General features: G+C 40.2%; 1 protein-coding gene across 1 annotated transcript in view; it reads left to right on the top strand.

Annotated features, from left to right (window-relative positions):
• LOC117535266 (endothelin-converting enzyme-like 1) overlaps positions 1-24,958 on the top strand; it is a gene marked incomplete in the record, with an annotated part of 79,603 nt that overhangs the window by 14,099 nt on the left and 40,546 nt on the right. Inside the window, 1 exon segment of the mRNA XM_034199665.1 lies at positions 18,447-18,669. Within this exon segment, the coding sequence (XP_034055556.1) occupies positions 18,447-18,669 (223 nt within the window).

Below are 24,958 nucleotides of genomic sequence, written 5' to 3'. Positions count from 1 at the left end.
CCTGCTGATGTTCAGGTGTATATCAGTATGTAGTGTCTCTACTTTAAAGAGTCCTCCTCCTGCTGATGTTCAGTGTATATCAGTATGTAGTGTCTCTACTTTAAAGAGTCCTCTCCTGCTGATGTCCAGGTGTATATCAGTATGTAGTGTCTCTACTTTAAAGAGTCCTCTCCCTGCTGATGTTCAGGTGTATATCAGTATGTAGGTCTCTACTTTAAAGAGTCCTCTCCTGCTGATGTTCAGGTGTATATCAGTATGTAGTATCTACTTTAAGAGTCCTCTCCTTGCTGATGTCAGGTGTATATCAGTATGTAGTGTCTCTACTTTAAAGAGTCCTCTCCTGCTGATGTTCAGGTGTATATCAGTATGTAGTGTCTCCACTTTAAAGAGTCCTCTCCTGCTGATGTTCAGGTGTATATCAGTATGTATTGTCTCTACTTTAAAGAGTCCTCTCCTGCTGATGTTCAGGTGTATATCAGTATGTAGTGTCTCTACTTTAAAGAGTCCTTCTCCTGCTGATGTTCAGGTGTATATCAGTAGTGTCTCTACTTAAAGAGTCCTCTCCTGCTGATGTTCAGGTGTATATCAGTATGTAGTGTCTCTACTTTAAAGAGTCCTCTCCTGCTGATGTTCAGGTGTATATCAGTATGTAGTGTCTCTACTTAAAGAGGTCCTCTCCTGCTGATGTTCAGGTGTATATCAGTAGGTGTCTCTACTTTAAAGAGTCCTCTCCTGCTGATGTTCAGGTGTATATCAGTATGTAGTGTCTTCTACTTTAAAGAGTCCTCTCCTGCTGATGTTCAGGTGTATATCAGTATGTAGTGTCTCTACTTTAAAGAGTCCTCTCCTGCTGATGTGCAGGTGTATATCAGTATGTAGTTGTCTCTACTTTAAAAGAGTCCTCTCCTGCTGAGTTCAGGTGTATATCAGTAGTGTCTCTACTTAAAGGAGTCCTCTCCTGCTGATGTTCAGGTGTATATCAGCATGTAGTGTCTCTACTTTAAAGAGTCCTCATCCTGCTGATGTTCAGGTGTATATCAGTAGTGTCTCTACTTTAAAGAGTCCTCTCCTGGCTGATTGTTCAGGTGTATATCAGCATGTAGTGTCTCTACTTTAAAGAGTCCTCTCCTGCTGATGTTCAGGTGTATATCAGTATGTAGCATCTCTACTTTTAAAGAGTCCTCTCCTGCTGATGTTCAGGGTGTATATCAGTATGTAGTGTCTCTACTTTAAAGAGTCCTCTCCTGCTGATGTTCAGGTGTATATCAGTATGTAGTTAGTCTCTACTTTAAAGAGTGATTCCTTCCTCTGCTGATGTTCAGGTGTATATCAGTAGTGTCTCTACTTTAAAGAGTCCTCTCCTGCTGATGTTCAGGTGTATATCAGTATGTAGTGTCTCTACTTTAAAGAGTCTCTCCTGCTGATGTTCAGGTGTATATCAGTATGTAGTGTTCTCTACTTTATAAAGAGTCCTCTCCTGCTGATGTGCAGAGTGTATATTCAGTAGTGTCTCTACTGTTAAAGAGTCCCTCTCTGCTGTGTTAAGTGCTCTCAGTATGTAGTGTCTCTCCTACAGAGTCCTCTCCTGCTGATGTTGCAGGGTGTAATATCAGTATGTAGTGGTCTCTACTTTAAATGAGCCCTCTCCTGCTGATGTTGCAGGTTGTATATCGCAATGTAGTGTCCTCTACTTTAAAGAGTCCTCATCCTGCGATGTAGGCAGGGTGTATATCAGCATGTAGTGTCTCTACTTTAAAGAGTCCTCTCCTGCTGATGTTCAGGTGGTATCAGCATGTAGTGTCCTCTAGCTTTAAAGAGTCCTCTCCTGCTGATGTTCAGGTTGTTATATCAGCATGTAGTGTCCTTACTTTAAAGAGTCCTCCTCCTCTGCTGATGTTCAGGTGTATATCAGTATGTAGCTGTCTCTACTTTAAAGAGTCCTCTCCTGCTGATGTTCAGGTGTTATATCAGTATGTAGTGTATCTACTTTAAAGAGTCCTCTCCTGCTGATGTTCAGGTGTATATCAGTAGTGTCTCTACTTTAAAGAGTCCTCTCCTGCTGATGTTCAGGTGTATATCAGTATGTAGTGTCTCACTTTAAAGAGTCCTCTCCTGCTGATGTTCAGGTGTATATCAGTAGTGTCTCTACTTTAAAGAGTCCTCTCCTGCTGATGTTCAGGTGTATATCAGTATGTAGTGTCTCTACTTTAAAGAGTCCTCTCCTGCTGATGTTCAGGTGTATATCAGTAGTGTCTCTACTTTAAAGAGTCCTCTCCTGCTGATGTTCAGGTGTATATCAGCATGTAGTGTCTCTACTTTAAAGAGTCCTCTCCTGCTGATGTTCAGGTGTATATCAGTAGTGTCTCTACTTTAAAGAGTCCTCTCCTGCTGATGTTCAGGTGTATATCAGTATGTAGTGTCTCTACTTTAAAGAGTCCTCTCCTGCTGATGTTCAGGTGTATATCAGTATGTAGGTCTCTACTTTAAAGAGTCCTCTCCTGCTGATGTTCAGGTGTATATCAGTATGTAGTGTCTCTACTTTAAAGAGTCCTCTCCTGCTGATGTTCAGGTGTATATCAGTATGTAGTGTCTCTACTTTAAAGAGTCCTCTCCTGCTGATGTTCAGGTGTATATCAGTAGTGTCTCTACTTTAAGAGTCCTCTCCTGCTGATGTTCAGGTGTATATCAGTATGTAGTGTCTCTACTTTTAAAGAGTCCTCTCCTGCTGATGTTCAGGGTGTATATCAGTATGTAGTGTCATCTACTTTAAAGAGTCCTCTCCTGCTGATGTTCCAGGTGTATATCGCATGTAGTTTCTCTACTTTAAAGAGTCCTCTCCTGCTGATGTTCACGTGTATATCAGTATGTAGCGTCTCTACTTTAAAGAGTCCTCTCCTGCTGATGTTCAGGTGTATATCAGTATGTAGTGTCTCTACTTAAAGAGTCCTCTCCTGCTGACGTTCAGGTGTGTATAGTATGTAGTGTCTCTACTTTAAAGAGTCCTCTCCTGCTGATGTTCAGGTGTATATCAGTAGTGTCTCTACTTTAAAGAGTCCTCTCCTGCTGATGTTCAGGTGTATATCAGTAGTGTCTCTACTTTAAAGAGTCCTCTCCTGCTGATGTGCAGGTGTATATCAGCATGTAGTGTCTCTACTTTAAAGAGTCCTCTCCTGCTGATGTTCAGGTGTATATCAGTAGTGTCTCTACTTTAAAGAGTCCTCTCCTGCTGATGTTCAGGTGTATATCAGCATGTAGTGTCTCTACTTTAAAGAGTCCTCTCCTGCTGATGTTCAGGTGTATATCAGTATGTAGCGTCTCTACTTTAAAGAGTCCTCTCCTGCTGATGTTCAGGTGTATATCAGTATGTAGTGTCTCTACTTTAAAGAGTCCTCTCCTGCTGATGTTCAGGTGTATATCAGTATGTAGTGTCTCTACTTTAAAGAGTCCTCTCCTGCTGATGTTCAGGTGTATATCAGTAGTGTCTCTACTTTAAAGAGTCCTCTCCTGCTGATGTTCAGGTGTATATCAGTATGTAGTGTCTCTACTTTAAAGAGTCCTCTCCTGCTGATGTTCAGGTGTATATCAGTATGTAGTGTCTCTACTTTAAAGAGTCCTCTCCTGCTGATGTTCAGGTGTATATCAGTAGTGTCTCTACTTTAAAGAGTCCTCTCCTGCTGATGTTCAGGTGTATATCAGTATGTAGTGTCTCTACTTTAAAGAGTCCTCTCCTGCTGATGTTCAGGTGTATATCAGTATGTAGTGTCTCTACTTTAAAGAGTCCTCTCCTGCTGATGTTCAGGTGTATATCAGTATGTAGTGTCTCTACTTTAAAGAGTCCTCTCCTGCTGATGTTCAGGTGTATATCAGTATGTAGTGTCTCTACTTTAAAGAACCCAGTCTGCTCTGATTGGTTAGATGGCCAGCTCTGTTGTGATTGTTCAACCGCTTAGAGATGTCCCACCCCTTAGCCTCACGTAGCCAATAGAAGTGAAAGACTTAGGGAGTTTAGCCTTTGCAGAACTTTTATATACAAAAAAAATTGAACACACCACAGGAAAGGGAACAAAGCAGAATAAGGCCTCTTAAGTCAGACATATTTAAAATTGTGACCACTTCAATTTAAAAAAAATTGAAGTGGTGGACTTTTTATTGTTTTTGTTGTTTGTCCTCACAGAGGGACTTATATACACAGATACAAATTATATAGACAATAATACAAAAAGAAAAGACACCTCTCCCATGCCACCCGTCCCTCCCCCTTCCCACCCACCTTGCCATTTCACAGAAAACCCTACCTGATGTCTGTTAGCAATCGTCTGAGTTCATTATATTATATATATCATTTATATTATAGCATAACAATTTATCCACATCAAATACATTCATACCTTTTTCCACGTAACATTTCATCTGTTTAAACTGAATTGAGATTGACTCCTAATAATCTACAATTGCACCAAGGTGTGCAACCATATGTACAATCATCATTTACATGAATGATATTACCCGATCAGCAGCTCTTTGAATAGCCTCTAATGTTTCCCCCCTTCATAAAGCTCTGAGATTAGTAGGTCATGGAAGGATGATATCCATTGCTTAATAAATAAAGTATGTGGGGGTTCCCATCGTATTACAATTATTTCTTTGGCTGCTGTTAGACCAGCGAAAAAATACTTTCTGACTCTTATCAGCCACAGCATCAGATACGATCTCAGTGATGTAGCTCAGCTCCAAACAGTGGAGACTTCTATTCCATCTCTATTTTATTATCTGTTTTGCTGATGCCATTCCCGATCTTATTCATGTCATCTCCTGCTGTCCTCCCTAATCACTACTCTCCAACATGATTGAGTTGTCTGTTGTTTCGTTAAGGATTCATAATCTTCTGTGTAATTACACGCGATTACATGTAAAGTTACAGTCATGCAAAGACGCAGATAGCACGCCATTCGCAAGATTGACCTGTTTTTCAAATCGAGCGTTAAATTAGCTGTCTCCTGAAAGCCAATCAGCAGTGAGCATCTCCGCCTGTTGTCCATGACTGTGTTGAATTACAAAATTAAAACAGTAGCTCTGGGCGACGGCACTCTGTGTTTAAAGCTCTCCATATTTTCTCGGAAACTGGACAAAAAACTGTGTTTATAATCTACAAAGTACTGACTATCTATTTTAAATACAGTCACTACTTTATTTATGTCTGTATGGCATTGTTGTGAGTGTGGAGGGAGAAGATACATGTTAGCTTAACATAGCATGATCCATCCCATCTCCATTCAGAAAACATTTCAAAAGGGTTTCGTCTGCCATCTCGCTGACATCAGTATCATTATTAAGTTATTTTGGCATCAGTTTTGTTCCGTGTATTACAATGAAATCACAGCAAAGTATGTTAATTGTGTTGTTGTTGTTGGCATCTACATGGAGTTAAGCCCCGCCTCTTCGCTAGTGCGTACGCTAGTAAATACATGCAGCGGTCAAATTTCCCTGAGTATCACGACGCACTGCAAAAATGTAAAACCAAAAAGTATATTGGTATAATTTCACAATATGTCGTTACACCTGATATAAGACTTAATAACTTACTGTAAGTATTTTGTTTAGACAAGGCATCTTAATCTTCTGTTTTCGTCAAAGTCTCTTAAAGGTCCCATGTCATGGCCATTTCCACTGATCATAATTCCATCGTTGAGGTCTACTAGAATAGATTTACATTGTTCAATGTTCCAAACTCACATTGGTTTCTCATACAGCATCTCTGTATAGCAGTGTTTCTCAAACTTTTTCATACCAAGGTCCACTTAACCAATAAAAAAACACTCGCGGACCACCTAACTCCACAAATATCCCAAAACACATCGTTTTTCAAGATTACAAATCGCCTGAAAATGGTACAAACAAGTGGTAACATGTGTGACGAAGCTGATGCGCTGAGAAATTTAAACTCGCTCCATTGCGGAGATTTTCCCGCGAGAGTGCGGAAAACTTAAATTAATTAATTAATTTCAAATGTTACCAATATACTAACGGACCACTAGGGGGCGCTCACGGACCACCAGTGGTCCGCGGACCACACTTTGAGAAGCACTGCTGTATAGTATGTGTATTCACTCTCTGTCCTACACGGCTTGTTGGAGCTCCTGCCCCCCCCCCCCCCCCCCCCCCCTGTGAGCCCAGTGTGCTCTGATTGGTCGGGACGTTGCGAGGCTCGCTGCTCAGTGAGCTGGCTTACTGGTGTGGTTTCCGGGTCGGCGATACAGCGAGACAGCGCGAAACTCATCTTGAGCACACACACTCACAGCCGAAGTAAAAACAATAAGTGTGGCTTGATATTGAGGAAGAAAAAGGTTTGTAACGCTGTGAGTCAATGGGTCTGCGGAGAGCGTTTCTCCACCATCCCGACTCGTCTGTTACCAACCAGGGAGCTCTATGCAAGTCAATGGGACTCCCTGTTAGTTGGAAATGTACGCTAAAGGTCCTGGTTTGTGAGGAGCTCCGTGGATTGGTCCATTTTGGTTCCCGGAAGAAACAAATGGAAAAAGAGAAATGTCCAACGAGGCGTTCTGGGGCAGCAGACAGGTCTTCTCTGTGTTAGAGTTTGACTCGCTACAGGGTGCACTTTGAGGGTTTGTGACTCTGCAGACCGTTTACATGCAGAACAACCTTCATAACATAAGGGGACGGGTGATAACCAAAAGCATGACATGGGACCTTTAAATGATCTTACAGGAAAATCACCATCAGAAAACGTCTAAGCATTTCTGTCTTTTTTGTTTTTTAACAAATTCCCTAATTCTGGTCAAATATAGTTCAAAATGAGTTTTCACTGCTAAATACAAGATGTATTTCATCTCAGTATCCCATCTTTACTCCGAGAAATCTTACCAAGCCATTTTGTACTTGTTCTATTGGCAGATTCGTTCACTTATTAAAAGCGAAAACACCTTGTTTTTATTCTACATTTACTTGTTTTGGAGCAGCATTGTTTCCAGTGTGCAAATCTTGTCTTTTATAGTGCGGTGTGAGCCACCATTAGAGTTTCACTACCCTGGTCCATATCTCCCCCTCCTCCTTGTTGACTCTCCCTCTCTCCCGTGTTGTTTACTGTCCTGTTGTCATCTTTCCCCCTGATGGCTTCAGTAATAGATCCTACGTTTCAATCATCCTCTCTCTTCTGTTCTCTCCACCTGTTTCTGTCTGACTTCCGGTGAAAGGGTCACCGCGCTTTCTCTCCGTCACATTTAACGTTCGGATGATTCGGGCTTCAGTGTGGAGTCGAAATCGACCTTTTGCTGCAGTTTGTTTTTAGTTTTTAACTCGAGTGAAATTCCAGTCACATCTTAAGTATGAGAGGACAAAGAATAAGCCTCAGTTTAAACCATGGTTTAGTTTATTTATAGAGCACATTTACACACAAGGCGATTCAAAGTGCTTCAAAAAGACATTACATTTGCAACAGAAACCTATTATACAATTACATTTAAATAGATAAAGCATTAGAAATGAGGGAGTATAAATGAAACAAGCTTAAAAAAGAATAAGACAGGGTATAACATACAATAATAAAAGTTTCAATGCAGCGTAAAACACACATTTGATTTATCAAAATGCAAAATTGGCATTAAAAAAACATTTTGCTTGATGAAAAATTGCTAAAAATATGTAAACAAAAACAACTACACTCTATTATGACGCCGGGCCCAACCCAAGACTTTGTGGTCTTTTGTAAAATAGTGTGTAATGTGAGGAAAATTGTAAAAGATAATCTTCAAGGAGCTTCTTTCGGCTCCAATGAGCAGAACCTCCCGATCTGCTCTGAACTCAACGTCCCACTGAGGCCTGTCTTTCCCTCAATCTGCTTTTCATTCACGGACGTCAAACATCGTTTCCTGCTGGGCTATAAACTCGCACAGACTTTCACTATTTAGCCTGTGGTGAGAAATAGATATTAAGAGTGCTTTTTAGTTGTTATTTAAAGTTATACTGGATGGACTGGTCTGTGCTGACAGATGGACATTAGCTTATAGCTTAATATCATCTTTCCCATTGTTTCTAATTTATATTTTATATATTCAAAATGTATTTATATGTCTTCATGTGATCTGATTATTTACTTCCCTTATATTAAAATAATCAGATAATTACATAAGTAGTAATGTTTATAGAAGAAATACTACGATAGAAGACAAACGCTCTACAACGGACCAAAATACTTAAGGCACGGACACACCACGCCGATGTTGGCCGTCGGTGGGCGTCAGGCCGACGATGACAAACACACTTTTCGGCCGACTGCCCACCGATTCGACATATTGAATCGGTGAGTTGGCCAAAGGCTGTCGGCAAAATAAATCACTCTGATTGGCTGTTCAGCGAGCGAATCAGTGCATGAGAAGCGAAACGGAAGTGAGGGACCCAAACAAACGATCAAGAAGGCAAATGTGAGATTTCATTTACCTCCAGCTCTCGACTCAGGTTCGGGAAAGCCCCGTGAGCTTCTCGCTGTAGAGGGAAAAGGGAACACTATTTGTTGTTTGTTTATATCACGCAGCCTGTTCTTCTTCGCTCGGTTATCACGCAGTCTGTCTTCCGGTTGTTGCCTCTTTTGAATGACGAACACTACCGCCGCCTGCTGGTCAGGAGAGGTATTGCCACTGACCGTTCGTACGTGCTTCTTGGCCGTCGGCTGAAGTCTTTGCGGTGTGTTCCAGTGCGACAGATGGCCGAGACGCAGAGACGTGAGGCGACGCAACAGTCGGGTCCGTCTGTGTGAGCTCTTTGGTGTCAGCTTGGCGTCCGGGCCTTAAGGTCAGGAGAAACGATGCACATATTAAAACACAAATGCAAATTAAGAAACATCTTCACCAACTTGACAACACATGTGCAGCGTTTACAAAAAACGCTACAGAAACGAAACAATGGAAAAAGCTTAAAATATGTTGTACTTTTGTAGCGTTTCGTTTATGCGTCGCTTTTTGTTGTTAAGTTGATTAAGATGTTTCTTTGTGTGTTTCAAAAAGCTCTTTGTTGTTCTCATACTGCCTGTGCTGCAGCACCTCGTTCACCCTCTGTCTGCTCTGATTGGTTCTCTGTTGTGATTGGTTAAACGCTTAGAGAGGTCCCGCCCCCGGAGCTCCAACAAGCCGTGTAGGACAGAGAGTGAATACACATGCTATACAGAGATGCTGTGAGAAACCAATGTGAGTTTGGAACATTGAACAATGTGAATCTATTCTAGTAGACCTCAACGATGGAGCTATGATCAGTAGAAATGGCCGTGACATGGAGCCTTTAAAGGATCACCAAAATGATGATCATTTCAACTCGACCCAGAGCAACAGAAACAGTATATGTTAGGAAGCAAGAGGGGGGGAACTACAAGGAGATAGAGTCACTTTTCAACCTACCTATGTTACAAAACTAACGCACTTTACTAATGCAGGATATCATGTTGACGACTAGTCCTTTTTGATGAATTGAGAAATAGGCTGTTTTTAGATTGAATATTTGTTACACAACAGGAACATAAAAGATTCAGGTTTTGTAAATAACAAAGCATGCACGTTACCTAACTTCTGTGTTCTAACTTATGTACTTAACTAATGTTGGAAACATCACATTTGAAATGCACTTTTATACTGACTACTAGTTCTCAAATGAGGTCTTAACTAATTACAAGGCATGACCAAACGTTAACCCCAGTTTCAAAACAAACACACATACTTTAACGCAAACCACAATCTTTTTCCCAAGCAAGTGCTTTTGTAAACATAACATGTCGACTTTTGTATAGGAAGTTTATTTGTATTCAAGTCACACACAGGCGTACATTTTTAGTTTCCTCTGAACACAGAAGTATATTTATTCATAGTGTTTTCTGCCGTAGCGCTGAATGAGCTGGATAAAACAAGAATAACTAATAATAACTTTGTTTGTACTTATTGCTTAGTTCATACGTACGTATACTTTGTTCAAAAATACAAACAGATATTAGAAAAACACAAGACACACACACTCCTTCCCGTATGCCTCTAATCCAATAGCTGTTGGATAGCTGTTCATAGCATGCATTTGTCATGAGGAAAAAAGTAAAGCACGTCTATATTCATATAAATCTACTACAGAAAGTATGAGTCCTTCCAAATCAACACACACACACACACACACACACACACACACACACACACACCATGTATACATCACTTCAGGGGACATTACATTGACTTACATGCATTTCCTGGAGACTTATCTTAACCTTAACCATAACCAACACATGCCTAACCCTAACCAAGTCTTCACCCTAAAATTAATGATTCCCCTCATGGGGACCTCCAATTTGTCCCCATAAGGGCGGCGAGTCCCCACACGTGACTGTGCTAGGCCACACACACACACATACACACACACACACACACACACACACACACACACACACTGAATGCCGTTTGGTTTCATGCAGTGGGGGGGTCAGCGGTCGTTTTGGAGGAGTTGGTCCAGCAGAGCATACGGAGAAGATTTTGTTCCCCTCCAGGTCTCTAATGGATCACAGAAACACTATTTTGTACTACACACACACACACACACACACACACACACACACACACACACACACACACACGCACACACACACACACACATACATACACACACACACACACACACACACACACACACACACACACAGTCTATACTTGAAGATATAACTGATTTGAAGACTCCGGTACACACTGCATAATGACAGAGTCCGGACCCTCGTCAGACGGGAGGAACTGTGTGAGTTTTCACTCTGAGGGGTGAAAAGGTGACGGACGATAAAAGACAAACACAGCGAGGCTCCTCATCCGTCTGAGAGACAGTTGTTTGTTGTTTGACATGACGGACGGTTACAAATGGAAACATAACAACGTCCTTCTTCCCTTCTCTCAACACCTATTTCTTTATTTCCCATCTCCTTCATCCATTTCTCTCTTTGTCTTTTCTTCATCCATCTCCACCTTTTCATTTATCCTCCTGTCTCGTTTATTCTCTGTGGTTTGAGTTAACTATTGATATCTCGATCCGTCCATCTCTCTCCCATTTTCTCTCCGACAATTTTCTAAATCCTTCGATCAGTGAGCACACACTCACTCTCAATCCTTATCGGCATCTATTGATCGAGTCTGTCTTTGTTCTGATCCTCCAGTAATTATGTCTACTCCTCTACAGTTCAGAGGTACATGGTGTACTTCTACTCTCTACAGTTCAGAGGTACATGGTGTACTTCTACTCTCTACAGTTCAGAGGTACATGGTGTACTTCTACTCTCTACAGTTCAGAGGTACATGGTGTACTTCTACTCCTCTACAGTTCAGAGGTACATGGTGTACTTCTACTCCTCTACAGTTCAGAGGTACATGGTGTACTTCTACTCTCTACAGTTCAGAGGTACATGGTGTACTTCTACTCTCTACAGTTCAGAGGTACATGGTGTACTTCTACTCCACTACAGTTCAGAGGTACATGGTGTACTTCTACTCCTCTACAGTTCAGAGGTAAATGGTGTACTTCTACTCCTCTACAGTTCAGAGGTACATGGTGTACTTCTACTCCTCTACAGTTCAGAGGTACATGGTGTACTTCTACTCCACTACAGTTCAGAGGTACATGGTGTACTTCTACTCCTCTACAGTTCAGAGGTACATGGTGTACTTCTACTCCACCACAGTTCAGAGGTACATGGTGTACTTCTACTCCACTACAGTTCAGAGGTACATGGTGTACTTCTACTCCTCTACAGTTCAGAGGTACATGGTGTACTTCTACTCCACTACAGTTCAGAGGTACATGGTGTACTTCTACTCCACTACAGTTCAGAGGTACATGGTGTACTTCTACTCCTCTACAGTTCAGAGGTACATGGTGTACTTCTACTCCACCACAGTTCAGAGGTACATGGTGTACTTCTACTCCACTACAGTTCAGAGGTACATGGTGTACTTCTACTCCTCTACAGTTCAGAGGTACATGGTGTACTTCTACTCCACTACAGTTCAGAGGTACATGGTGTACTTCTACTCCACTACAGTTCAGAGGTACATGGTGTACTTCTACTCCTCTACAGTTCAGAGGTAAATGGTGTACTTCTACTCCTCTACAGTTCAGAGGTAAATGGTGTACTTCTACTCCACTACAATTCAGAGGTAAATGGTGTACTTCTACTCCTCTACAGTTCAGAGGTACATGGTGTACTTTCCCTCCACTACATGTATGTAATCCCTTTAGTTACTTCTCAGATGTGGATGAATGATGTGAAATATAACCAAGTGTTGAATCAGACTTTAGTTCCTCCTGGAGTAAATCCACCAGCTACCCTGCAGTATACAAAGTCATTCAAACTAGCTGCACCTTCACCAGCTTTGAGAACACTTTCATGATCAATCATTATAAAACATATCATATATATTATTCTGAAATGGACCAATCTGCACAACGACTACTTTTACTGTCGCTACTTTCACTATATTTTGACGAGAATACTTTTCTACTTTCACTTGAGGAACATTTTGAATGCAGGACTTTTACTGTAACAGAGTATTCCTATACTCTGGTACTTCTACTTTTACTCAAGTACAAGATCTGAGTACTTCTACTTTTACTCAAGTACAACATCTGAGTACTTCTACTTTTACTCAAGTACAACATATGAGTACTTCTACTTTTACTCAAGTACAACATCTAAGTACTTCTACTTTTACTCAAGTACAACATCTGAGTACTTCTACTTTTACTCAAGTACAACATCTGAGTACTTCTACTTTTACTCAAGTACAACATCTGAGTACTTCTACTTTTACTCAAGGACAAGATCTGAGTACTTCTACTTTTACTCAAGTACAAGATCTGAGTACTTTTACTTTTACTCAAGTACAACATCTGAGTACTTCTACTTTTACTCAAGTACAGGATCTGAGTACTTCTACTTTTACTAAAGTACAGGATCTGAGTACTTCTACTTTAACTAAAGTACAGGATCTGAGTACTTCTACTTTTACTCAAGTACAACATCTGAGTACTTCTACTTTTACTCAAGTACAACATATGAGTACTTCTACTTTTACTCAAGTACAACATCTAAGTACTTCTACTTTTACTCAAGTACAACATCTGAGTACTTCTACTTTTACTCAAGTACAACATCTGAGTACTTCTACTTTTACTCAAGGACAACATCTGAGTACTTCTACTTTTACTCAAGGACAATATCTGAGTACTTCTACTTTTACTCAAGTACAACATCTGAGTACTTCTACTTTTACTCAAGTACAACATCTGAGTACTTCTACTTTTACTCAAGTACAAGATCTGAGTACTTCTACTTTTACTCAAGTACAAGATCTGAGTACTTCTACTTTTACTCAAGTACAACATCTGAGTACTTCTACTTTTACTCAGGTACAACATCTGAGTACTTCTACTTTTACTCAAGTACAAGATCTGAGTACTTCTACTTTTACTCAAGTACAAGACCTGAGTACTTCTACTTTACTCAAGTACAAGATCTGAGTACTTCTACTTTTACTCAAGTACAAGATCTGAGTACTTCTACTTTTACTCAAGTACAAGATCTGAGTACTTCCCCCTCCTCTTCTGGTTTACTGAAAAAAACCGTCACACACCTCCATCTTCTTATCCCTCATTCATCTTCCTTGTATTCCTTCTTCCTCCACAGTGTGTGTGTGTGTGTGTGTGTGTGTGTGTGTGTGTGTGTGTGTGTGTGTGCGTGTGTGTGTGTAGTCCCTTCACTCTGCAATGACTGCAGCCAATCCCATTAGCCAGATGAACAGGCCTCCAATGAAGGGGAAAGCATAATGACAACACCAGCGTCTCTCACACACACACACACACACACACACACACTCCGTCTGCTCCTTCCATCACTCTCCGGTGTGTGTGGGAATCTGGTGTGTGTTATTTTTCCTGAGCAATATAAAGGGGTTAGCCAAAGTCTATAATTTCACGTGTTTATTTAGGGGGGCTTCAGTGTACGATAATAATAACTAGACCGATGGGTTAAATTCAGTGTGTCCATGATCGTCGTAATGTGGAAACAACTATTGTATTGCTCGGTGTTTAACATCATAGTGACACCGTCTCTGTTTCAGAGTTATTTGTCAGACTGGAGGAACATTCTTCATATTATTCTGACACCAAATGAATCCAGCACTAATGCTTTACATTTTACCAAGAAGTGCTGTGTCTTATTTCAGACACTTCTCCTAGTACACTGCATGTCCTCAAACAAAGTGACATTCGCCGCTGTTAGCTTGCTAGCTAGATAGCAACTTTATTGTTAGCAGTACCAAATAATACAGGTTGCTTAATTAACCCACTAAAATGAACAGTGGCATTCATTCGACACCAGTATAGTGATGTTACTTAAATAGTGAAAACACACATGTATAACTTTAATTTGAGTAGTGCTGTGTTCTCTAGAGATACACACACTTGCTATATAACCACTGTTTAGTGTAAAGTCTCCAGCGTTTACACAACTTTTTGAACATTTGTGCACAATCCAGGTACTTATTGTGCATTTTGCAACACTTGTGATATAAAAATAGCCCTGTGAGTTCAGAAATAAACCATTTAAGACATGGCAAAGATGTTTTGTACGTTGTATTTTATCCATGTGACAACAGATAGCAACAAAACAATGCATAAGATGAGACACAAATGGTATCAGGAGTTTTGCGTCGTCGTTCGAAACTACGGGAGCGTTTTCTTTGACTAACGGTGAAAATCCTTACATGTCTGTGGTTAAAAATCACTGATATTATAACATTTTTGGCATTTTAGACAGACATGTATGTAAACTACAGGTTGACTGAGGTCATTCTACACACACACACACACACACATACACACACGCACATATACTATGTATACATCACTTCAGGGGACATTATATTGACTTTCATGCATTTCCTGGAGACTTATTCTAACCTTAACCATAACCAACACATGCCTAACCCTAACCCTTACCCTTACCCTAACCCTAATCTTAACCATAACCAACACATGCCTAACCCTAACCCTTACCCTAACCCTAATCTTAACCATAACCAACACATGCCTAACCCTAACCCTTACCCTAACCCTAATCTTAACCATAACCAACACATGCCTAACCCTAACCCTTACCCTTACCCTAACCCTAATCTTAACCATAACCAACACATGCCTAACCCTTACCCTAACCCTAACCCTAATCTTAACCATAACCAACACATGCCTAACCCTTACCCTTACCCTAACCCTAATCTTAACCATAACCAACACATGCCTAACCCTAACCCTAAACCTAACCAAGTCTTCACCCTAACATTAATGATTCCCCTCATGGGGACCTCCATTTTGTCCCCGAGTCCCCACACGTGACTGCGTAAACAGATGTAGGTCCCCACAAGTATAGTAATGCTAGGCCACACACACACACACCACATACACACACACACACACACACACACACACACACACACGCACACACACACACACACACACACACAATAAGGTCAAGTTTGGGCAAATTGTATTTCTCATTGTTTCCAGTATCCATGGTATCAATAGTTTTGCTTCCTAGTTTCCAAGTCGTTACGGGAGCATTTTCTTTGACTAAAGGTGGAAATCACTACATGTTTGTGGTTAAAAATCCCAGACCTTACATTTTTGGGCATTTTCGACACACTTGTATGTAAACTACAGGTTGACTGTGAAGGGGTCATTCTAGTTTAACATATCAAATGTGCACTTTACACGTTTCAACTGTACTTTGTGGAGTACAGAGGCCTCCCTCCCTCCTCCATTAGCTCCAGGATCATTACCTGTGTTAATGTGTTGGTGCAGAGAAAGAGCCCGGCGTCTTTTCATCGCTCTAACTAGCCCCATTAAGATCCATTCAGCTAATGAGCCTTCACTCAGTGCGCTGTGATTAACACCGACTGCCTGATCTTCACATAGCTCCGCTGTGACTCCATTACAGAACAAAGTGAACGCTGATGTGTAAACCTGTGACCCGGAGGGGGAGATTTACGCCTGAGGGGAAGTTACTACGGAGCTGAAAACAAATGTTAATGGTTTATCTCTTTTGGACGAGTCAGTTACTTCAGAAGAGACAGCAGGGTTTATCATCGGGACTACTGTATTTCCAAATGGGGGTTAGTGGGAAGTAGTTATGGGTAATTGTACTCGTTTTTTTTATCAGATTATACGTCTTGTTCTTAATTTTACTTATTTTTTGTATATTTTGTATTTCTTGTAAACCTTTTTTTACATTACAAAATGTAAATTTTCCAGATTTAACTTATATTCTAGTATATTTTATATATCATCCGTATGTATTAATGTACCTGGCAATGAACCTAATTCTGATAAACATCACTGTATGTTGAAATAAATATCTATCTATCTCGTTTTTGACGCCTGATCGTCAAATTCACTGACAAACATGTTTGGCCATCATCAGGTCAAAGCTTTCGACAATATGACAATACTCTATATAATACATCTTTGACATCATCCTGTGAGCAACCATGATGTGATTTAACCATTACAGAGTACACGTTATGACTCTGTGAACACCTAAAATAAAAGCAGTTCTTAACATATAACCAAAATGACCGTTGTTTGGTTTGGTCGACGTGTTTTTTATACTTTATATAATATATTTATATCTGAAAAACGAATGACTTTTTAATCAATTTCAGTTGATGTTTGCACGTCAACACTCCACACACTAATGCCACATGATAAACAACGGAAAGGACTCACAGGAGAGACAATCAAACTCTCAGATTTAAAAAGAACAAGTGAGAGACTGTGTCAAACCTATATCACACATTGCATGAAATACGTTTTATGACAAACACGTTTATATTAGGAAATTCAAACACAACAAAAGGTACCCCCAATACAACCTGAGAACGTACAAAATAATTGTTATTATTTTTGCCTTGAGTAAAATGTCACTCATCTCTCCCACACACAGAGAAACACTGTAGTGTTACAATTATCATATAGATGACTTCCATGCATTTAGCTGCACACACACACACACACACACACACACACACACACACACACACACACACACACACACACACACACACACACACACACACACACACACACACACACACACACCCACACACACACACACACACACACACACGACAACACGGACGAGTAATCTGCATGAAACAGGTGACAAACGAGAGGACATAAAGCATCAAATCATGCAGAGCAGACACACCTGTAACACATGTTGACGATCAAGGACACACCTGAGTCTCTCATTCATTTATTCCCCTTTCCCTCCCTTTTCCCGTCAATTACATTCACTTCACAAGTGCTTTTTTGGCTGGACCTCTGGGTGCTGTTGCCAAGGCGCTTTTGATTTAATATCTGTCATGCATATCGGGAAAATAAAATATAAAAATGGGGAAAATAACAACAACATGCCTCGAGGTCTGCATGGAGCCTCGCAGTGGGAGAAGGGGGCATTTTGTGAGTGGATGTGAGCACCATCGGGGGCAAGAAAACACACCAGAGCTCCATCGTCTGGAGGGGAAGACACAGCTTGAATACATAGATGAATGATCCATTTGCCTTCCTCCCGCACGACATCTTCCTCGCCCCTTCTGCTGTGACTCACTCTGGATGGGAGAGGTTTTAAACCCTCTTGACTCCTCACCACTCGCTCCTCTCCATCACTGGCTCTCTCTCTCGCTCTTGTTTTGCCTCAAACTTTTCCAACTCTCCGAGGGCAGATGGAAAAACAGAACAGATGGAGCGAGGTTACAGTTACAGAGACAGTGTAGATGTCACTTTACGGAGAAAAACACAAGAGGAAGTGTGCGAGATTAAACATTAAAGCTAGGCTATGTCTCGTTCATTCATATGAGAGCTGCTCACTGGCGCATGAGGACAAAATGGCCTGAGATTCTCTAGAGCAAAACGTCCCAAATTACCCATCATGCCTTGCTGTCAGAGGATAGAGCATGCACAGTTGAGTTGCCCCTTAAGCCCCGCCCCCGAGAAAAAAAAATCTGGTTTCGGTTTTTAGTGCATTTTACAACTTTAAAGACTGATTCGATTAAGGTCTATACAATTGTTCATACTGGGAAGTTTATTTGGTTTAATTAAAAAAATCTTCTTGGCTGGGTGACGTCACGGAAATTGTAGTACCGCCGTTTGGCCACTACGAATATTTTCCTCAGAATCCGGAGCACTTCCTAGGGGCTTGGAAGAGACCCAGCATTAGCCTTAAATATGCAAAGAGGCCTCTGTGAAATTCCTATCCTATCCTCTTATGTGGGTTTTGCAAAGCTGTTAAAAGTGTATTTAGATACATTAACCAAATATTGTAACTGACACGTGACGTCCTTCTTCTTGTTTGTCTCCTTATTTCCCAGGGTTCTCCATAACTACATGCTGTGGCGCATAGTGGCGGCTCTAAGTGAACACCTGTCCACGGCTTTTCGCAGCACCATCCACGAGTTCTCCCGTGAGATCGACGGCACGGAGCAGCAGCTGGAGCTCGGGCGCCTCTGCCTCACGCAGGCCAACAAACACTTTGGCATGGCGCTGGGAGCGTTGTTCGTCCAGCAGCACTTCTCCTCTCAGAGCAAAGCAAAGGTAAGCAGGCGATTTACTTACGGAGGGTTGACCGTCGAATGAGATGAGTGTTCAGAGGTGGCGGTTCTAGACCAATTTTACCGGGGGGCCAGGCTGGGGTCAGTTACTTCATGCACAATACAAGCTGGTTGAAAAGACAAAGACAGTATAAAGTAATTGTATTGTATTTTAAACATAAAATACAGTAATTGGTATTTTCTTTTGTAAAGTTATTTGTTTTAGTACATTTAAAGGTGGGGTATGTCATTTATTTCAGAAACACTTTTTGTTATATTCCATGGAATGCTCTTAATGTCCCGATAGCAATGAATATCTTCAGTGCTCTGACAAAAAAATCCATAAAAAGTTCATCTGTGGAAGCCGTGGTGCTGTAAAAAACACGACCAATCATCTGAGCCGGCCCGGCTAAAGTAACTGGATGGCCTACCTGCCTGTCAGCCTTCCATCTGGGCACAAACTTATCTCGTGCCCTCATTGGTCATGTGCGCGTTCGTGTGTGTTGGAGGAGGGGCTCTGTGAGGAAGTGGCAGATTTTATCCGGCTGTGTATTTTCAAATTCTAGCGCACTCAAGCTGGTTTCTCCAAAATTACCTACCCCACCTTTAAGTTACAGTACTTTGTTTCAGTATTTTTTTTCATTTAGAGTAGCTGAAGAAAGGTTGGAGACCTCTGATTAAGAGTATTTGTTTTAGTAACTTTAGGTGAAAATGTAATTAAAAAAACAGTATTAGCTTTTATATAAGGTAATGAACAGTTTAATCTCCACTGTACATCCGGGTCTCTGATTTTATTTAGTTCCAATGGGTTAGGGTTAGGGGGGCCACAGGGGGGTACCTGGTCAGTGTTGCCCCCCTAGAACCACCCCTGCTGTTCAGAGGTGGGAAGTAGTGCGAACGGACAAACTGCTTACATTTTGGTTGTCAAATATCCCTATGACCTCACAAATCCTGATTACAGCGAGACCCCAAAAAAATGCATGCTTATTACACAACAAATTCCACACAGATGTCTAATTGGATGAAATGATGGAGTACGGACATGTTGGACAGACTTGAATGTGGCCGGAGAATTATAGTTATGACTACAAAAATATTTTACAGCCATCCAGGACATCTGTGATCTTGGAACCGTCACAGTTTCCACAACAATCAACCCCATTCTTTTTTACTGACAGCTCTTTCATTTTTATTTTCTAGTTCACCATTGACTTCTTATGCGTTCTCTAGGTTCCAGCTGTGTATGTGGACATGGCCGAACGGTTTTGATTGATTCCTTTACTGGGGTCTGGAGATATGATCCAAGCCAATCAGAACTGTATCTGTATACTTCTCTATCACTGAAACTTTTGTATTTCTATATTCCTCTCTGCCTAGGTTAGTCACCTCTAATCCGCCACCTTTGACCTTTGTTCACCCTCTTTTTCACCTTAATCCTTCCTCATATGTATTCCCATCGTCTCATGTCAACTATAGCACATGGGGATATGGTTCCCAATGGGATTTCTAACCTCTTTAACCCCATTCTCCTTCCTTAATCCCTCCATCATCTCTCCTTCACTTTCTTCTTCATCTCCAACGCCAGAGGTGGGAAGTAGTGGAGTACAAATAATTTGTTGTTGTACTTAAGTACATTTTTCTGGTATCAGTACTTTACTCCACTAATTATTTTTCTGACCACTTTTTACTTTTACTTCGTACATGTTGAACACAAATACCTGTACTTTCTACTTCTTACATGTTGAACCCAAATACCTGTACTTTCTACTTCTTACATGTTGAACCCAAATACCTGTACTTTCTACTTCTTACATGTTGAACCCAAATACCTGTACTTTCTACTTCTTACATGTTGAACTCAAATACCTGTACTTTCTACTTCTTACATGTTGAACCCAAATACCTGTACTTTCTACTTCTTACATGTTGAACCCAAATACCTGTACTTTCTACTTCTTACATGTTGAACTCAAATACTTGTACTTTCTACTTCTTACATGTTGAACTCAAATACCTGAACTTTCTACTTCTTACATGTTGAACTCAAATACTTGTACTTTCTACTTCTTACATGTTGAACTCAAATACTTGTACTTTCTACTTCTCACATGTTGAACTCAAATACCTGTACTTTCTACTTCTCTCATTTTCCAAACAGCTGGTTCCTTTAGTCTGAATGTGTGTTTGATGCGTGATCATTATTCTTTAGAGTCATTGCGTGCCTATTGATTTGAACACGATCCGTGTATCCATCATTTCCTGGTCTTCTCTAAAGAAGAGGGACCAATGGAAACGTTGTCATGTTGCCGTTGTTCAGCATGGAAACATTCATTAGCTAACAATGACATTATTGTTCTATTAATATAAAGGGAGGTCAGGTACTCTTTAAAACAGCTGCTAGTTATGGGTATTTTTACTGAAGTACATTTCAAAGCCTCTTTACTTTGACTTGAGTAAAGAAGTTTAGTCAGTACTTCTACCTTCACCAGAGTATTTTTAAACACGAGTATCTGTACTTCTACTTGAGTACAGGATGTGTGTACTTTTATCATCTCTGCCCAACTTCATCATACCTCTAGTCTTCTCTTTACTTTGCTTTAAATCTCCGCCAACGCTCAGGACTATAAAACACAAAAAAAACCTGACACAACTGGATAGCTTCTGCGTTAATTACTTTCTACGTTCTGTGCCTTAATTGAAATATAAGTTCCCCAGCTCCTCATCTCACCATTAAGGATTTTAATAAGATACTGAGTGTACATTTCAACAATGCTTCAAGCTAGTGAAGCTTTTCTGATTAATTCAAGAATAAAGAAAGTGTAGCCAGATGAAGTGGCTTCTAATTAGAGATTGCGATAACAATTACTCAAGTATTGTATAATTTTGAGGTACTTTACTTGAGTATTTCCATTTTCTACCACTTCATACTTCTACTCCACTACAAATACTGTACTTTTGACTCTTCTGCGGTACGGTGTGATCTTAAGGGTCTCTCTTTTCTATTTTGTAATTTATCAGAAACACTCCACTAACTTGTTACTGTAAAAGTTAAATATTTTATAAAAAAATCTTAAATAGAACAATTAAGATCTTGGGAACTTAAATTCCAATTAGTACTTAAGAAACTATTCAGTTGTGTCCGAGTTGCTTCATACTTTTTGGACCTGAGGTACTGTACTTTACTTAAGTATATCAATTTTCTACCACTTCATACAGTACTTCTACTCCACTACAAATACTTCTACTGTACTATAGGTTTGATCTTACAGGTCTCTCTTTTCTATTTTTTAATTAATCAGAAACGCTCCTCTAGCTTGAAGCATTGTTGAAAGTTAAATATGTTATTAAAAATCTTAAATAGAACAATTAAGAGCTCGGGAACTTAAATTCCAATTAGTACTTAGAAAGTAAAAGGTGTGCAGAACATATTCAGTTGCGTCCGAGTTGCTTCATACTTTTCGGACCTGAGCTTTGGACCTCAAAGATTGCGATATAACAATTACTCACGTATCATTTTTAGTATTTCCACTTCATCCAGTACTTCTACTCCACTACAAATACTGTACATTTAACTCTTCTGCGGTACTGTACTACATCTTAAGGGTCTCTCCTTTATATTTTTTAATTAATCAGAAACACTCCACTAACTTGAAGCATTGTTAAAAGTAAATATAATAACTTATTAAAACCTTAAATAGAACAATTAACCCAATTTGTAAGGGAAACTTCTGCAGCAATGGAGAGTCAGGACTCAGAGAGACACGAGGAGAGTTGGAGCTTTGATGTCAAACAATGATATTTATTTACAAGTATCGGCCGGAGAAATTCACATCACAAGTCACACAGCCAGAGATTCTGACTGTCCTGGTGGGTTGCCATGTCAAATCTGACGTGCCTCTCTCTCGATAGCCCTTTTAACTAGTTCAGAGAGAGTAAACAACATAGTTGGGGAGATAGACTAAACAGCTGGGCACCCTGAATCACTTGCGTCTGACCCTTAATGGCCTCGAAGCCAGCGTTCCCACAGCCGTAAACCATTTCGTGACCGAGAGTTGAACTGGTTTATCAAGATAGCTGGAGCCTCCCATTCCTTAAGAGAGATAACAGAGCCAGGGTTGGTCGTAAACGTCAACACACAGAAAAGGTTAAATATCTAGGATTAAAGACAGAAATATTCCCTCAGAGTTTGCACTGGAATTTTTCACTTGAAATAAGTACAACAATCTGCCAATAGAACAAGTGAACATGTGCTTGATAAGATTTCTTGAAATAACACGGGATGTTTAGATGAATCAGACCTTTTAATTAACTGGGAGAACTCATTTTTAACCTGAGTCAGGAAATGTTGCAATATAAGACGCAAATACTCAAAAGTTGTCTGATGTTTTGGTGATTTTCTGATAAATATGTAAAAAAATATGTGTTTCATCTGAGATACAACTCAAAATAAGACTTTTTGACGATGCACAAGACCTGATATCTCACTGCAGTGTTACTTCTGAAGTTATTATGTCTTATATCAGGCGTAGAGACATATTCTGACTAGATATTAGACACATATACTTGGCAAGATTTTGAGTTTTTGTAGAACTGAAATTCCAATTAGTACAAAAGAAAGTAAAAGGTGTGCAGAACGTATTCAGTCCGAGTTGCTTTATATTTTTTGGACCTTTGCTTTGTTCCAAGTATCTCCAATTATACTTTCACAGTTCTTGACTCGATGTACTTTTCTAAACACTTGTCCAACGTTGGCAGGTTTAGAAAGTCTCACGCTGGGTTATGTCATTCTGGTGGTGTGGATCACACTGATCACCTCACATTGATTAGGATTTAGTCTGCAAGGCATTGGCATGTCCACAGGTTGGAGACCTCATTATCAGCTTTGAGAGGTATCGGACCTGTAGTTTCGTGGCCATGTTTTCGGCCTTGACTGACTGCCGGATGCTGCTTTCCTCAGCGTGAGCAGAAACTAATGAGTCTCAGGAGCTGGAGCTGAGTGACGGGAAACTCTGCGGGAAAGAAAGGTTGCTCTTGTTATCCTGAATCTCCGATGTAGAGGTGTATCGTGTCCCGGGCGTCTTTTAGGAGTGGGAGACGTGTTTGCAGTAGTTTGAGAAGTTAGAGTGTTTCTTGGAAGTTTGGACGGCAAATGTTGCTCAAAAAATACAGACAGAAGGAAACACTGATTTTGGACGATTTGGCCTTGGGTTACGTTCAATAGAGACATTTTTACATCTCAATCATCATGGCATGGCAAATCATTTGGGTTTAACTGTCTTCAGTCTAAATATGACTGAAGTGATATTTTTTTAAACCAGTATTAATATTACTATTATAAAAAATGGTGCTATCAAATTATCTATCAATTATAAATAATCTCTTTCTGAGATAATCTTTATTCTCTGTACCATGTTTTTATTTTATATGATGGATGGCCTTGAACAGAGTAAATGGACCCTTTTTCTGATGTTAAGACCACAGTTTTGAGTCTCTCTTGTTTACCTGGCTGTTGAATCTGAATGAATAACACCTTAGGGTGCGTGCATTCGGTAAACTACACTAAGGGTGTGTAGCATCTCTATATTGACATAAGTTACCAAACGTATAATAAAGACCTGTGTTTATTTATCAACCACCCGGCTGATGAAAGGGAATTTCTTTCTATAGTTTTACGGTGTATATCTGGTACATACATACAGTATGAATACACAATTTCAACCACCACAAGCTACCAATATGTTCAGGTGTATATCAGTATGTAGTGTCTCTACTTTAAAGAGTGCTCTCCTGCTGATGTTCAGGTGTATATCAGTATGTAGTGTCTCTACTTTAAAGAGTCCTCTCCTGCTGATGTTCAAGTGTATATCAGTATGTAGTGTCTCTACTTTAAAGAGTGCTCTCCTGCTGATGTTCAGTTGTATATCAGTATGTAGTGTCTCTACTTTAAAGAGTGCTCTCCTGCTGATGTTCAGTTGTATATCAGTATGTAGTGTCTCTACTTTAAAGAGTCCTCTCCTGCTGGTGTTCAGGTGTATATCAGTATGTAGTGTCTCTACTTTAAAGAGTCCTCTCCTGCTGATGTTCAGGTGAATATCAGTATGTAGTGTCTCTACTTTAAAGAGTCCTCTCCTGCTGATGTTCAGGTGTATATCAGTATGTAGTGTCTCTACTTTAAAGAGTGCTCTCCTGCTGATGTTCAGGTGTATATCAGTATGTCGTGTCTCTACTTTAAAGAGTCCTCTCCTGCTGATGTTCAGTTGTATATCAGTATGTAGTGTCTCTACTTTAAAGAG

This window comes from Gymnodraco acuticeps, unplaced genomic scaffold (assembly GCF_902827175.1).
Source record: "Gymnodraco acuticeps unplaced genomic scaffold, fGymAcu1.1, whole genome shotgun sequence".
NCBI classification, from domain to species: Eukaryota; Metazoa; Chordata; class Actinopteri; order Perciformes; family Bathydraconidae; genus Gymnodraco; species Gymnodraco acuticeps.
Note: the sequence above shows the minus strand (reverse complement) of the source record. Positions and strands in the feature narration are given on the sequence as shown.